The 16,798-nt window shown below is 44.9% G+C and overlaps 1 protein-coding gene across 10 annotated transcripts in view; it reads left to right on the top strand.

Annotated features, from left to right (window-relative positions):
- The window catches only part of CACNA2D3 (calcium voltage-gated channel auxiliary subunit alpha2delta 3), a 946,725-nt gene that overhangs the window by 863,238 nt on the left and 66,689 nt on the right, over window positions 1-16,798 (top strand). For all 10 annotated transcript variants that reach the window (XR_005374880.1, XM_038566127.1, XM_038566132.1 and 7 more), the window contains 2 exons: window positions 5,463-5,525; window positions 8,513-8,583. Coding sequence is in view for 9 of the 10 variants with exons in the window: in XM_038566127.1 (XP_038422055.1) it covers window positions 5,463-5,525; window positions 8,513-8,583 (134 nt within the window). In the remaining variant the exon portion in view is untranslated. The remainder of the gene's footprint in view (window positions 1-5,462; window positions 5,526-8,512; window positions 8,584-16,798) is intronic.

Raw genomic sequence — 16,798 nt, 5'->3', positions numbered from 1 at the left:
CTGTGTCCCCCATCAGTGGATTCCCTGGGCCCTGGCTGGAGTGCCCTGGGCTGCTGGGTGGAGTCAGTATGGCCAGATGTCTTCCCATCTTGAAGAGTATACATCTCGGGTTGGCCCAGGCAGTGCCTGAGCTATGTGACTTGGGGGGGCCTGGCAGTGGGCCTGATTGAAGGCTTTTAAGGAACTCCGTTCTGTCCAGTCAACTTCAGAGCTCCAGAGGCAACACTTAAGACACTTATTCCCTCAAAGCATGTTTACTGAGCCCTTATGTGCCTGCTAGCTGCTGACCCCTGGGGATTTGATCCGAAGTAGAGTCAGAAATGGCTCCTTTCCTACTGGAACGAAACAGTTGGCTGGGGAGATAAGTGTATGTGATTATCAGCTGTGATAAGTGCTGTGAATTAAAGAATTAAACAAACACAGGACAGTCAGGAAGGCTTCCCTAGGGAGGCAACTTGGAAGTCAACTGAAGAGGGAGAAGGAGATGACATTGAAGACAGTGTTTGAAGCATGAGAAGAGCTTCTCTCACAGAGAACACTTACATGTGAGGCACTGAGGTTGGTGGCCACGGTCACTGCATCTATGGACACATGGTTGGCATTCAGATGGAAGTGGAGAAGGAAAGCCGTGCCCATGGCACTATTGTCTCTCACTCTCATTTCCTTCTCCTGCTCACCTTTCCAACAGCCACCATCTCCTGATGAGAGCACCAAAATTTTGCAAAGAGCAGAAGATGAGGAAGTTCTCTTCTCTGGGGGCATTTGGAGGAGCTGTTTGAGGGCAATGAATGTATCTAAAACTTCATATTCAATTGCAGCCGCTGCCCTCACTTGTTCCAAAGGAATCGAGATTAATAATCATGACTAGACTTTGTCTATTTGTTTTAAGATTTTATTTATTTATCCATGAGAGACATAGAGAGACAGAGACATAGTCAGAGGGAGAAACAGGCTTCCTGCAGGGAGCCTGATGTGGGGAGCCTGATGCGGAGAGCCTGATGTGGGACTCGATCCCGGGACCCCAGGACCACAACCTGAGCCAGAGGCAGACGCTTAACCACTGAGCCACCCACGTGCCCCATGACTAGACTTTGTAAGTCCTTATAGGCATTTCCTCTGGAATCTGAAGGATACACTAGGGGAGGGCTAAATCTAAGCAACCTGGTGCCTCCATCTCTGGAACCACAGCCCAGTCAGGAGGGGGTTTGAGCGTCAGTGCAACAGCTATTGAGGGCAAGGGCACCACACTTCTTGCCAAAATAACCACTTTGCTACAAATTTTCTCAAAGACAGTGCCTTGATGTGCTAGTTGACCAATGATGAGTGGACACATCATGTGGTGTAAAGTAAGGGTCCATCTGTTCCACAAATATCAGGATTGAAGTTGTGAGAGCTGGAGGAAAGTAGGAAGGAGTGGTGCCCTTGTGTGCCTGCAATGCAGAGACCCAGGCCCCACCCTGGGACTGGAAGAACCAGTCCTCCCCTACTCTATCTCTGTCTCTCCCTCACTCCTCACAAGTGAAAACAACAGGTGGAGTGATACCGGGCTTCTAAGTGACTTGTTTCAAATCGTTCCTCAGCCTGCACCAATCAAAACAAACAGAAGGCATCCCATGAAAGAAATGGCAAAACAGAAAGCAAAAAAGTTCAGCCAACCTGCCTGCCCAATCTCTTGCTATGAACTATGAAACAACGTCCCTTTCCGAGGAACTCTAAATTTGTAGCATCAGGGTATTTATAAAGATGGCACATAGTAGGTGCTCAATGAACATTGTTTGCTGAGTGGATGTAAGCACGGGTTCTTTGAGGACTTACTATGCCCAGTGCACCTTACACTGTGCTCAGCACCCTGCAGTCATCCACCCATTGAATCTTCCTCATGACCCTATCAGAGCTGTTGGTAGCTGCACATTTCAGTGAAGAAAACCAAGACACTGTTAAAAGACTTGGCTCAAAGTCACACTGTTAGCAATTGTCAGAGCCTCTGATTCTGAAGCAGGTATGTCAGTCTCGGAGCTAAACCACCTTCCTGGTAACACAAGCCCCATGCAGTGTTTCTCACTCCCAAGTACCTTCCCTCCCTGGCTCTTGTTACCACCTGTAACTGCCCAATTCCCACGGCCCAGCTGTGGGCTCTAACCTCAGAGATCTACCCAATCTGCCTTAGGGATGGGAATCAAACTTCTCTGAGCAATCTTGAATTTACCCAATAGTTGAAGAAAGATTTTTTTTTTAAATCAAGTTCTCTCTGCCTTTGCATTTTTTTTCAAACAACCTCATCCCTACCTATGTTATCAAGGGTAGCTGTGGAGTAGGCACCTATAATACCTATCAAAATTTACAGAACCTCCAAGCCCCTCTGCCTGTCTGTCCCCCCTTAGGACAGGACAGTAAGTGGACACCTTCCAAGGTGGTTGACTTAATTTGGGGAGAAAGTGGCATAGGAAGGGAACTGAGAAAATATCTCCTCTGTTTTCTTTTACTGGGAGGGGAGGTAGAGTATGGAGAAGACAACTGCATGGTATTTGTTGTAAAGAGAGAGAAAGAAAACAATTGATCAGACTGGCATCTGGCAATTCTGTCCAGACCATCCCATAACCCGGTGTATTCTGCTCACCTAACTCCATTGGCTTACTCACCTCCACTGCACTTGCCAGTAATTTAATCCAAGCTCTTGTTGGCAGGGAGGTTTGTTCAGGAAATCACCAGGGTCACTAAATTTACCTAACAAAACAGTATTGCCAATATTCAACAGTATTTGAAAAACCAAATGACACTTTCAGATTCAGTAACCCAGGTGTCCATCAATGATACAGCATCCTTGATTTTGGCCTTGGTGTTCTCAATGATTTGTAAATCATGATGCTGGCAGTTATCTGCTACTTGCTTGATAGGGTAACCAAGTCTTTTTATAATCAGTGTAAACTTGAAATTCAAACTACCCATAAATAAGCATGGTACAGCATGTCTTCTGCCACCAAGTTCCTGTCATGGAATCCTAATTTAAGAGGGAGTTAGGGAATGGAGAAGTGAATTTTTTAAAAAAACATGTTAAATGGAAACATAGCCCAAAAAGTAAATGCCAATTGGTAGTCGGTATAGAGAAACAAATGCTTAGTCCTTACCTAGAAGACCATGCCCACTATGTTGGAGCAAAATCTGAAGTATTTTTGGATAAAGTGGAAGCTTAGGCATATAATACTCCAGGAGCCTTGACTGGCCCTCCTGTTCCTCTTCCCATTTCTGGTAGGATGTTGACTAATCTGATCCACATGACTGGATCACTAGTCTATGTTTAGACTATAGCCTAGCACAACTCTATGAGATTGCTCTGGGAATTCCTAAGGGCCGGTGTCTTATCCTGTGATTGGAGATGATCTCCAACATCACTTTCATGGATTTCATGGAATCTTCCCTCTTTCTCAAGATTTTCAGTTGACTTTTTAATCTATTTGCCTTGTACTTGTTTTATGTTATCCAGTATATACAACATTAGACAGAGAGATAATGACCAAATATACAGGTCTAATGGCAAGGGTACTAATTGGCTAGGCATGTTTGAGTAGGAACTGATTTTATAATTAAGGATGAAGGTGGATGTGATGACTTTGGATTCTCTCTACAACTGGGAAGATTTAGTCAATATCCAAATGTGGAGGTCACTTCTGTATTTGTGTATTTATTGATTGAATGGAGGTTAACCTCCCTTTGCTTCAGTGTCTATATCTACAAAACGAGATTCATGACATTGAAGTAAGCAAAGATATGGATTTGTCTAACATGACCCAGTGTAGGTGGGTTAAAACTCATAGGAATATCAATGTAATCGAAAGCATTGCTATCCTGTCCTAGAAAACTTTCTGCAGTGATAGGAATGTCCACAAATATAATCACCAGCTTAAGGTAGAGCAGAGCACTTGAAATGTGACTAGTGTATCTAAAGAACTAGATTTTTTTTATTTTATTGAATTTTAATTCACATAAAATTGAATTTAAACCTGCATGTATTTAGTGGCTACCACAGTAGACAGCACAGCTCTATGGGATTACATTCATAATGCTGTCTCCTAAAAGTGGAGAAAGTTGGTCAAGACTATCATCCAGCAGGGCCCAGGTAGTGTCCTTACACTAAGAGCTTCTTCAAATAGAGTGGAACCAGGTTACCTAAGTCATTCACTCTGGCTCCTCTGGATAATTGAGACAAATCCTATTACTCACCAAAGCAGCCAACTCTTTTATAAAAGGTGACAGCAAGGCTTTTAATTTTCTGCTGATTCTCCACCACTACCTAGTAATAAAGGATGAATCTTTCGGACCAACTCATTGCTGGACTTTTGTGTCTAACTAAAACCACTCCACGGATAGGTCAACGTCCCAGAAAACAGCCATGCGGTGGCCTGGAGCTAGGGGGAATTTAGCTCAGGGTAAAGATATGTTACAAATTAAATGTTGCAGTCGGTATGGAAAAGCTGCAATAAATAGAAACTGAGTTACATCAAGGATGGAATTAAACCTTAAGTTTAAACTCCACAGCACTGTAATTAAAACTTAGCCTGTAGCAAATCATTCACTTGAGATTAAAGTAGTGTGGGGAAGCAGAAGTTTGGGTTTACCTTGCTTTCTACAATTTATAAGTCTGAGCTACCAAAAGCTAACAGCCCTGCCCCCAAATCCAGCTCCCAATTAAAAACACAGTTTGAAAACCTTTAGGAGACCTGAGGGGCCCCTTTAACAGAAGTCTGCCCCTTCCCCCCTGCCTAAGTCTATGAACAAATTAAAAAATATTACCTGGTCCCCTGATGGTCTTCTGAGCTGACACAGTGTTTTCATTAATACATCATTAGGGTAATGACATTGTGCTGGCGTTTTGCTTTCAAAACAGCCTGCACTTCAGCCACTGCGAATACAGACTCCAAGCCTGTGAACACTGTTCCTGGGAATAGTCTTCAGGTCATAGAAAGGGAAAAAAGAGAGAGAAACAAAAACCAAGGAAGACCAACTGTAATTTTTTTTTAATTTTTATTTATTTATCCATGAGACACACAGAGAGAGAGAGAGAGTCAGAAACATAGACATAGGGAGAAGCAGGCTCCCCTCTGAGCAGGTTGCCCAGTGCAGGACTCGATCCCGGGACCCCAGGATCATGACCTGAACTGAAGGCAAATGCTTAACCACTGAGCCACCCAGGCGTCCCTGTAATTAAGTTTTTAATGTGTATTCTCTTTATCCTAATCTGAGATGTTCAAGGCTTGCTTAATGTTTTGTTTTTGTTTGTCAGTTTGGCAAAGTAAACACTGGGGTCAGCGTAACCATGGCCTTAACTCCTAGAGCCAGCAAGCATTTCCAATTCCCCCCAAAACAACCTCAAGGAGGTTTCTCTCAGGTTACAAGTATGTCATTTTGTGTAAAAGCAGTCTGAGGACCCAAAGTTAAAACTCTGGTATATTTTTTTAATTTTCTAGACTGTGAACTGTTACCTCATAGACAATAATGGGTTTATTCTGGTGTCTGAAGACTACACACAGGTGAGTGAGAAATTTCTGCCAGCTCTGAGTAAGGAGCTCATGATGTGCTTGGGGTACGGGGGAGCAAAGGATGGTGTTAAAACTTTGAGACAATGATCTATATTTAAGAGGTAATACCAGGAGATTATAAAACCTTATTTCTATCCCTCTAAAAATGTCACAGCCTACTTCTCAGCAGGCCCCAAAGAGTTTTTACCTCCCAGTTGGGGGGTGGGGGCAGAGCCCAGGGTCTGCTTTCTCGCTCATAAAATGTTCAATTTATAGAACTCTTTGCCTCAAGGATAGAGGTGCTTTAAAGAGTTTGGGAAATTTTAAGGAGATTTCCTTCTTTTGATATTTAGATACTTTTCCATATATGAATATATACATATATATATATTTGACACATACACGTATATATATATATACACATATATATACACAGATACACATACATATATATGTATTCCAACTTTATTATTCTTTATGGCTCCTTTCTAGTTGTTGCTTTTTAAAAATCAGCTACCTGAGTTCAGGGATTAACTTGAGCTCTCAACACTGAGGGACAAGGATCCAGAAAGAGGCAAAGAATGTTCTTCATTTGACTGAGCCTTGTGGGGTGTGGGACAGGAGGGAAAGAGATGGGAAGAAACCAAGCAGTGGGGCTGAGCACAGAAATCTCCACTATGCTTGAAAAACAAAATAAGAGTTCAAACCAATAGTATTGGCAGAGAGAAAACAGGTTTCTCCTTTAAAACTTTGTGCATAGAAAACCTTTTCTGCAATTTGAAATTAAATTAGCATATTCAAAGAAGGTAAAATACAGATGTGTTTAGCAGTGTGACATGACAAAGTAACAGTAGAGAAGGAGATGCATGGTCTCTGGTACCCCTCTTCCTTCCCTGGTGTAGGGGGTGGTGGGCCTATCACGTGACCTGCCTGAGCCTCCTGGCAGGCTCTGTAAATGGAGGATGGCGGAGGACCATTTTATAATGAAGTCCCATTTAAATCACTTGAAATTCTTCAGCAGTCAGCAGTACTATTAATGCCAAATAAATTAGCTAATTGTCCTTAAGTCCCTAAGGAGTCTGAGCTTAATGCCTTGTTAATTTATCAACACTGGCTCCAGGTCACATGTGGAATCGTGCTTCAGTTTTCCTTCTTATCCATGAAAAGGTTGTGGGATTCTTAAATGCACCTGTGATGGGTGAAAAAAAATAGAGTCAGGAATCAAACTGCCCACACCCTGTCTCCTCGGACGCTGAGCACCGCCGGACATGGGACAGTTGGTCAAGATTAGGTCCGAGTGGGCCCGTGAAGCGAGGCCAGTCTGAGAGCAGGAGAGCCCAGGGGTCCCTGATACCATGTCTGTGTGGCTGGGAGAAGAAACCCCGACATCCAAGAGTCAGTGGAGCAGGAACCCAAGTTAACCACCTGTGAGGAGGAGCCCTGCCCCCTGCCGTGACGGTGGAGGGCTGAGATAGGAACCTGGTCCCAAGGTGGGGAGGAAGGGCATGTGGACACCTTGCAGTGGTGGGTTCTCCACTAGCCAGCAGCGTAAACCATTCGTTCCCAGCCAGGACGGGCGTGCATGCGGCGCTGCTCCCAGCCGAGCTCCCCGGGTGCAGGCCTGCAGCGCGGCCCAGGAGCCTGCCGGCCTGCTCTGCCCCAGCTTGTTCCGTGTTGTCTGCTTTCCTGCACCCCAATTAGGATAATTCTTCTTCATCTAACAACCAGTTCCATTGACACTGGCATATTTATACACACAAAATACAAACGTCCTAGCTCCCAGCGGCAGCACACACCCACAGCCTTTGCAAAAGGTTCCAGTTTCCCCCGGAATGAAACAGGCAATGCTCCACATTCAGCCAGTGAAATGTCATTTCCTTCTTCTTCCTCCTCTCTTTCTTGACTTTTTGGCAAAGTCTTTATATGCCTTTCTGCCTGAAAATTCCCAGGAGCGTGGTTGAAGTCACTCAGTGGTAATTTGAATCGGGATTTAGCTAATACAAAGCCTATGGAATTTATTAATTCAGGCTCTTAGAGTAATGCCCTCCACCCACCCACACATGAGCTATAAATCCTGCGAGCACCCACAGTAGACCTGGGGGCTCTCTACTGATCTACACCGGCTCAGTCCAGGGCGTTGGCAGAGGAAGGCTGTTGCCCCAAGCTCTGTTCTGCTGCATGGCATTCACCTTCCCCCAAGAGACCCTGATGCAAGCAGTTCCAAGAGACTAGAGGGATCCACCAGGATGTTAATCCTTCATCCCACCATTCAGAGTCTGCATATCTCAGCCAAGACCAAGATCTAGTCTGAGGCTCGAACATCAGCCTGGTGGTGGGGAAGGGGCTGCTAGTTCCCAAATGCTCCCAAGACAGCCCCACAGGTAAGGGTCAGCCTGGCCATGCTGCCCCTTGAAGGGGCTGCACTCTGGCCTGCCTTATTTGTCAACATAGTTAACTGCCCAGGGACAAAATTACGAGGATCCTCAGAAAGTGATGGTGAGAAAGGATGTATTCTCAACAGCAGGAAATTTATAGGGCTGATGAAGAGAGCTGCTGTATTTCCCTAAACAGGTCATCCAGGAATTATAAACAATCCTTTTTATTACTGCCTAGGAAGCCCTTTCTAAGCCCATTCCTGTCTATGATGTAGTGTTTTAATCACAAGGGACTGAGCACAGATTAATGCTTACCCCATCTGACCGTGTGCGCGTGCCCCCGCACGTGTGCACACGTTATGCAATGTGATGCGATGCCCCCCACCCCCGCCCCTGCCTTGTACCATGGAACATTCCCATCTGCCTACTAGTCTGCCCCTAATCCCATAACTTCTTCTGACTATTAAGACATTTTCCACTTTTATGTAACCGTGGTCCTGAAAACCTGCCTTTTGCTTCTGTCAGCACTGGAACGCACGCTGTGTCCATTCCTGATTCTTCTCTGGTGCTTGGGCACATAGTTTATCTCTGCGTCCTCTCGGGCTCTTCTTTTCTTCCCTGCAGACTGGAGACTTTTTTGGTGAGGTCGAGGGAGCTGTGATGAACAAACTGTTAACAATGGGCTCCTTTAAAAGGTAAGGATTTTATGGTCCCCTGCGCCCCCTGAAAAAAAGTTTGCCTAAATAAAATAAAACAAACCAAGGTCAAATAAAGCAAGCCCAGACTTGACCCCATGACTGGTTTGTACTTGTGTTCATGCTCCAGAAGATCTTGCTGAAATTTGATGCCTCTTGCATGAGTGTTAAGAGTCACAGAAACTCAGCTCACAATGAGTTTCCTGTTCACCCAGCATAGGGTTTATTGGAGGCCAATATTGAAGTCAGAGCCTGCACTGGGATGCAATTGTAGCAGTCTTGAGCAAGTGATGGCAAAGAAGTAGGAAACGTTTTCCCCTGGTTAAAAACGAGAAGTGTATTTTGCCTCACATTGGCGAACTGGGGAAGCTTGTTGGAAATCTGGAAATCGGGGATGAAAAGTGACATTTACAGACCTGTCGATATAATTTGAGAAAATCAAATGAAAGCTCTCAGAACCTGCTCCCAGATGGAGGGGAATTTAAATCTGCTGCTAGAAGAAAACCCAGGTGATGCCAAATTCCAGTGGCAGTGGGTACTACTCACCTGGCCCTAAGTGAAGCTTGCGTATGACAGCTTCTGCGTGACCCCATGTCTCTCCTAGGCAGGCCAGCCGTGCTCTTGGGGACACAAAAGTCTATGGGAAAAGCCATCCCCCTACTAGATCAAGATGTCAGTAAGGTCCCCCTGCCACCTCACCGGGAACCAACATGTCACCCTTCCCTTGGCCTCCCAGGAAATGGCAGCCTTTGAAGTGGTGCTTTCGTGGGCACATTTGATGCTGTTAAGGACATAATAGCAGGCACTAGAGAAGTGGACCTGGGCTCGCCTGTGAGAACCGCTGCCGGTGGGAGCTGCCGGTGGGAAAGGCAGGCCGCTCGTTATGACTCCCTGCAGCTGAATGGCCAGGAAGTGTTAGCTCAGGAAATCGGACTTTTAAGCCAGTCCACAAGACCAACTGAGCGCTGTGCTGAAAGCAGGGAATTCAAAAATGATGACCCAATTTTTGAGATTCCATAGCTTGTTTGTGCCAGAAGGAGGAGAAAAAAGAAATGATATAAAAAACTGGCACAACTCCAGCACTTCTGCAATCTCTGACACACTCGCCTGCCCCCAGCCCGCCTGCAGCAGTGTGTTCAATTCCCTTTTTAAAATTCAAGTGCAGTTTTTTTTCCCCCTTTTTTGGCCAGGAGTCATTGTACACGTGCTTGAAAACTCCACTCGGAGCTGGGCTTGCGTTGCCATGGAGTTTTCCGTGACTTCTTAAAGCTTCCCAGGGCAGCTTCTGGATTGTCTGCTCCCCTGGTTGTTCCTATCTTTATGTGAATGTGTGCGTTTGTATCGTGTTCACTTGTTTTCGACTCAGTGGTGGGGGAAGACAAAAGATGAGAATAATCACACACGTGTTTCTCATTCGAAAGCATATTTTTCAACTTCTTTAACAAATTTTTTTTTTTCCTTTTTCCTCTTCGATACTCCTTTCAGCTTGGTGGGAGAAGGGAAAAGGTTGTAGTGGGATTTTAAATTCTCAGTCTTCTCCTTGATGTGAGTGAAGTGTGATTGGCATGAATCTAGAACTTTCTTTTCCTAGGAGAGTAGCTAACATATTTGAGAAAAGGGAAGGACCAGGGACTTTACTCAAATCTAATAGCATCTGTTGTCATCTGGGAGTCGGCTGAAATGCTCACAGGCCTCTTCGAAAGGGCCCACATCAAGGCCACAAGAGCAATGAGAGTTTACATTTTGGAGTTGATGGATTGAATTCAAATCCAGCCTGTGATGTTTACTAGCTGTGTGCCTTAGAATGAGTCAGGTTACCTCTCTAAACTTTGGTTTCCTTACGTGGAAAATGAAGGTGATAATTACAATTGCTTGCGCAGGCTGCCGTCAGACTTAATGAGATAATAATGAGCAGAAAGTTCGTACACGGTGCCTGGCATATATTAAAGGCTCAATAATTGGTAGCTGCTGCTGTGATTTGTATTGTTGTGGATCTTTGCTCAGTTTTGGCTTTGCTTTCTGCTTGGCACCAGGTGGTGCTCCTTCTGCACTCTCACAACACGCAGCAGGCTTCCCATGGCAGATGCCTAGCGAGGGGGCCTCTGTGTTGGGGCACTGCAGTGCCTACTCCAAGCACAAGGGTGACAGTCCTTTCATTCAGAGAAGACCTGTATTTCAGGAGCACTGAGAGGCTGTGTAGCTGAAAGTACCTGGCAGTACTCAGGGATAGAAGTCGCCCCTGAACACAGGATGCCTGGAGGCTGAGTTGCTTTGGGGACCTGGATGAGCCCAGGTAGAGCTCTAGACGGGTTCCCTGCACTGACCTCTTATTTTCTCTCCTCTCGGTGTCTTGGACAAGTGCTTGGATGGCACAAGGTTTCTTGATTTGATCTGCTTATATCCAGCTTTGAAAACTGAGTTCCATAGACAAGAACCCTACAAACCATCTTCTCCAGAAAGAGCTAACAGAGAACACCTCCCTTTGTCCATATCCCTTTAGCTCTATCCCATGGTCCAGACTGGCTGCCCCTCTCTAAAACAAGATGATGCTTGTTTACATGGCAGTGGATTCTTTCCCTCGATTGTCTGATCACTTACCTGGTGACCTGATGGTGGTTTTATTTTATTTATTTATTTTTAAAGATTTTATTTATTTATTCATGAGAGACAGAGAGAAAGAGAGGCAGAGACACAGGCAGAGGGAGAAGCAGGCTCCATGCAGGGAGCCTGACGTGGGACTTGATCCCGGGCCTCCAGGATCATGCCCTGGGCTGAAGGCAGCACTAAACCACTGAGCCACCCGGGCTGCCCCTGATGGTGGTTTTAATTAGCAGTGCCATCAGAGGGAAAGAATATCTACTTCTGGGTGTACAGGGCCACGGGGAAGAGAGAGAAGCCATAGATTTGTGCAAATTACTAACTTGAGGGAGCTTTGAGAAAGTTCTGCAGCAGCGTGTGCAATCTTAGATACAAAGTGGTCTCTCTTGGTCATTTTAGCTAAGTTTTTTACTTGACTCTGTTTACCCCGCTTACATGTGACATTAGTATCCAGGGACCAAAGAAGATACCAGTATCTTCAGGAGTGTGAAAGTAATGATCACAATAGCTACCTTCCCTGAGCACCTAGACTGCACCAGACCTGGGCTGCAGCTGACACATCTCACCTCTTGCAGTACTTCTCAACAATTCTGTGGGACAGTACTAGCTGCATAATTTGCAGGGCCCAGTGCAAACTGAAAATCTGGGGTCCCTTGTTCAAAATGTTTTAAGAATTTCAAGATAGTGACAGCAGAGCATTCAACTAACCTTGGGATCTAGGTACAGGGTTCTATGCAGTTACACAGGCTGCATGCCTATAACACTGGCCATGGGTGTAAATATGCCCATTTTATAGATGGAAATAATAAGGCTTGGAAAGGCTAAGAAGTTGCCCTAAGCCTTTGTGTAAGAGAGCTGGGTTCAAACATCCAGTAGTCTGAGCAGAGAGAGAATATCTAGCTTCTGCCCTTAACCTGGTTCTGTGTACAGGAGCATTGTGTTGTGCATGGAGCTTCGTTCAGTTCTGTTTGAGAAGGGAGAGGTGGCTGAGGAAGATGTTGGCTCAGCGGTGTCTTATCTAGACAAGCAGAATTTTCAGGATGGGAGGCCAGCTGAGCGATAGCATCGTGCAGATTTCTTTTAGCTGAAGTTGATAACTCTTTAAAGCAAGCTATGTTCCCAGGCTTCCTGTAATTTCTCATGAGATACCATGCCCCCACTCAGCTTTTTGTGTTTCAAACTGAGAACTTCCAAGTACTTCTTCATTCTTACCACAGAGCGAAAGTGGACTCCCTGGGTAGTGACTCATTTAGGGTTTTTCAATTTAGCTATTTTTCTTTTTTCACTCATATTCACAAGAGCCTTGCTTTCATATTTCTCAAAATCCACACTCTGTGGGTTCTCTCTGCTGTCATTGGCAGTGACATCACCCCTCTTATGATTACTAAGAGAACATCTAGTTTCAAAATATTTTTCTTAGAATTCTTCTAAGAATAATTGCTTTGAATTCATTTATCTCCTCCCTTCTTCTCCCCAGTGATTCAAATTCAATGTTGAGTATCCAGGAAAAGTGAATATGTATATATTTTATATATAAAGTGAAATGTGTATATGTGTGTGTGTGTGTGTGTGTGTGTGTGCATAGCCAATCATAGGTGAATATACATGGTTCCTGATAGGGCCTCCTTGATAGATATGCTGTGCTTGAGCTAAGAGCACTCCGGGTTGAGCATCAGAATTATACTGGGTGGCCTTGCCCAGACTCCCCATCCCTCCCAGCCTCATTTTTTTCCTCACTCAAATATGGACCTCGGGATTTTGTGAGAATTAGCTAAAACAGAGTATGTGAAAGTGCTCTGCAAATTACAAAACTATTGCAGGCAGGAGATGAGATTAGCTCTTGGATAAGAGCTCCAAATGTCTGAGATCATTTTTTCCTCTTTTCATTTTCTTCTTGTTGTTATTTTAATCACTAAGGAATCACTAAGGGCCCCAAAAGATAGTTAGTTTGCAACAGTTACCTCCAGGGCACAGCCTTGGGGGTGGGCCTTTGGGCCTGGATCCAACTGGCATCCCTGGAGAACCTTTAAAACAGGCCTGTGCTCAGGCTGCACCCTAAGAGATTCATGTGAAATCCATCTAGGGATGGAGCCCAGGCATTTATGCTTGTTGAAAGCATCCATGTGCTTCTCATGCACAGCCAGGATCAAGAAATATTAAATCAAGAGCACCATGGTACCAGTCTAGATGCTGTCGACTTTTGAGTTGCCTGACATTGGGCAACTTTAACTCACTAAATTTCAGTTTTCTCAGCAGCAAAATAGAACTAAAAGAATTATTCACCTGCCTGCAGGTGGGGGTTAAATGGAATAATGCATGCTTTTACCAAACATCCTGGTGGGTTCTGCCAAAAGGTCTTCCCTTGTTCCTTGTGAATCAGATTAAGCTTGAGGAAGCAAAGACCAGTTGGGCACACCTGGTCTTTGGCTTGCAGAGAAAGGGACTGTTTGCTAATAGTCTGCGTTTGCTTTGAGAACTACTGATAGTTCCCCTCTGTCTGGGCTGTGTGTTTTTTGCTTTATTCGGTTTTGTCTGTTTTATGCACTTGGTACCACGTGCCTGAGTTCTCACCCCTCCATGACTATATTTTTCCTATGGGGCCTGCTGACTGTCTTCCTCACCTTGCTCCACACATTCATTAACATAGTTGACTTGTGTAGAATTCCCTGTGGTGGCTATTTCTGCTCTTGAAAATACCTTTCTAGAAAGGTGACACATCAAGAATTCAGGACTTGGACGATTTCTTCTGTCTCTACATGATGGAACTGTCCAGGTTCCATGGCCAGTGACCGGAGCTCTCCCTGTCCTTGATAATTACACTGCATTTCAGCCAATGCCCTGGACTTGGAGTCTCAAGGGTGTTAAAGGAGAAGTCTGTTATGTTTGGAGGGCTGCTCTCTCACGCCGGCCACCGCCCCACCCCCCAATGTCTAATATTCAACACTCATGTAATGAATGTAATGGCTTCTTGGCTTCCTGTTGACCTGACCATTTCCACAGAAGTATGCTTTGTCAGAGGTGGCATTGAAGGGAACAAGAAGACAGATTGGCTTGTGTTTGGCTCAGTGTGTTTCTGAGCCAAACTTTCTGGAATGCAGAGACATGAAGATTCCAGTTCACGGCTCTTTGAAATACTAAAGCTGCTGCTCAAGCATCCCCAATCACAACAGTAAGAATCGCTGCCCTCTTCATCATTCCAAGTAGTTTACGTGTATTACCTTCCTGAATCCCCATAACAACTCCGTGACGTGACTACTACCATTACTTCCATTTGACAAAGGAAGATCTGGAAGTGGAGGCACCCAGGAACTGAGTGCCTTGTCCAAGTTCACCCACAGTGGTGCGATGGAATTTGCACTGATGTGTCTCAGATTCCAGATTGCAGACTGTTTATCCAACCCCCAGTCATCTTCTCGCCTAGTTAGAGCAGACTAAAGTATTTCTTACAGAGATATTTGTTCACATTTATGTTTATTTGGCTTCAAGAGATAGTGAAAGTTTCTCAACTTTGAGTCCAATATATCAGTTAATAGTTACTTTTACTTGAAATAATAGGTAGTTCCAGAATAACAAGGTGCTAAAGAACATAGGAATCTTTTTCTCTTTTATGTGAAGGAGGTCTAAAATTATAAATTTGTTGTCGGCATGGACCCTGACCACATCTATTTTTCTCTACCTTCCTCTGCTGGCGTTTTAAACTCAAAGTTACTTCGTGGTCCAAGACAGCTGCTTAGTTCCAGCCATTGCATCTGCAATGTACGCTGGCAGAAGGAGGATCCAGGGAGGTCCCAAAGTCTATGTAAAATTTCTTGATTGAAATTTGTTTTAATGAATACTTTTATTTATTTATTAAAGTAAAATAAGGTTTATTTATTCAAGTATTTAGTCCCATTACAGTACTTCCGCTTCATCACAAGGGCTCACCTAACTACAAAATGAACCTGGGAAATGTGCATATCACAAAGCCAGGGTTCTGCTTGGCAGAAGAGGAAAATGGACTTTGGGAGACTGCGCCAGTCTCTGCCACACCCAACATGCCTGTCTGCCTCAGACCACATACATCCTCTAAATATTGAATCTGGTTTCCTGTGATATCCACATGGAAAATCTTCCAGAATTGAGGCTGTGTTCACAACTCCTAGTATCCCCCACACCCCACATGCCCAGTGCAGTCCTGAACACAAATGGTCACAGCCACCAACTAACCCCTCCATTCGTGATGCTGGAGCCCAAGCAACACAGGAACACTAGGTAACACCTGTGGGGAGTGACCGGTAGCAGTAATAGCATCAGCGAAACCAACATCCCTAATGTCGCCGAGTCTCAGTCCCATGCCCTGCCCCGGGCTGAGAGCAGCACAGGCATTACCGTGGTGCAGGGCTGTGAAATGTAGGCATGAACTTGGCAGAGCCCAAGGAAGCTCCCCCCAGCATCCCAGTTTCTTGCCTCAAATGGGTTTTGCATGAACTCGTTCCTCAAGCAGAATTCAGCTGTTTCCTTCTATTTCTTACTCAAAGAGGCAAAAGAAATTTAATCTTTTCTAGTCGCATTAATCAAGATTCCATTTTCCCCTTCAGTTGAGCTAATTTTCATGCAAGGGGCAAGTGAAGGGATAAACAAGCTGCCGGCTAGGTGCTCTTACCCCCCACACGCATGTTAGCCTTTGCCTAGGGATCGAAGCAGCCGGTTCACTTAGAGCTGTAATAACCTTGGAGCAGTGTTTTCACCTTCTGAGCCCATTTCTTTTCCTATAAAATGAAACCCTGCCCTTGCCACAAAGGCTAATGCCTCCATGCTGGCAGAAAGTAATTGATGATTTCTTATTGTTACTGCTTTTATTACCTGGGTGAGATGCTGACGTGACCACTCTCTGCAACTAGCCTTCGTTTTCTATTATCAGCACCTGTTGATGAAAAGTGGCGCTGACAGGCCTCCGGAGTCACCTATAGGATGAGGGAGGCTTTTTCCCCATGGCTCACTCCTCAGGGTTCTGCACTGGACCCTGATGGCTCCAGTACTGTGTGCACTGAGCACCTGGCTGGTGCGACCACAGGGTGCTTCTTCTCCCTGCTAATAATGATGGGTGCTCATTCACTAGATTTGTGTCAGGGACTCAAAAGGGTCAGGGGGGCCAGGGTCATGTAAATTCAGCATTTCTGCTGTGTTCTACCTGTGGAGGTGACCTTGAAGAGCAGTGCAGTCTCTGTAAGAAGTTGCTAAGGGATGACATGGCCACCAGTGAGAAAAGAAGAGAAGAGATGGCACCTTTTGGATTTTCTGTTAACAGATCAACAGTTTGAGCCTTCCACTCTCTGGGGTTTCTGAGATGTAAGAACGAGTTAAGGCTTCCCATGGTGACGATGGCTTTGTTAAGAATTTTCTATGTTCCCGTGCCATGTCCTACCACTTGCAAGTTGAAAGCTGCCCCAGAGAACACATTTTATGGCTCGGCAAAGAATACATATTTTTACATGCTACCCTGGTGAGTCACTTTACTTCTCATACTTTCAGATTCAAAAATGCTCAAATATGTCCTGTGGTGAGTTTCCATGTGAAATGCCTCCCTGTCCTGTTTTTAGGACTGTAGTTGCAAACATTAAGCTGCTTCAAGACTGTT

Source organism: Canis lupus, chromosome 20, assembly GCF_011100685.1.
Source record: "Canis lupus familiaris isolate Mischka breed German Shepherd chromosome 20, alternate assembly UU_Cfam_GSD_1.0, whole genome shotgun sequence".
NCBI classification, from domain to species: Eukaryota; Metazoa; Chordata; class Mammalia; order Carnivora; family Canidae; genus Canis; species Canis lupus.
This window is presented reverse-complemented; position numbering and strand designations above follow the sequence as displayed.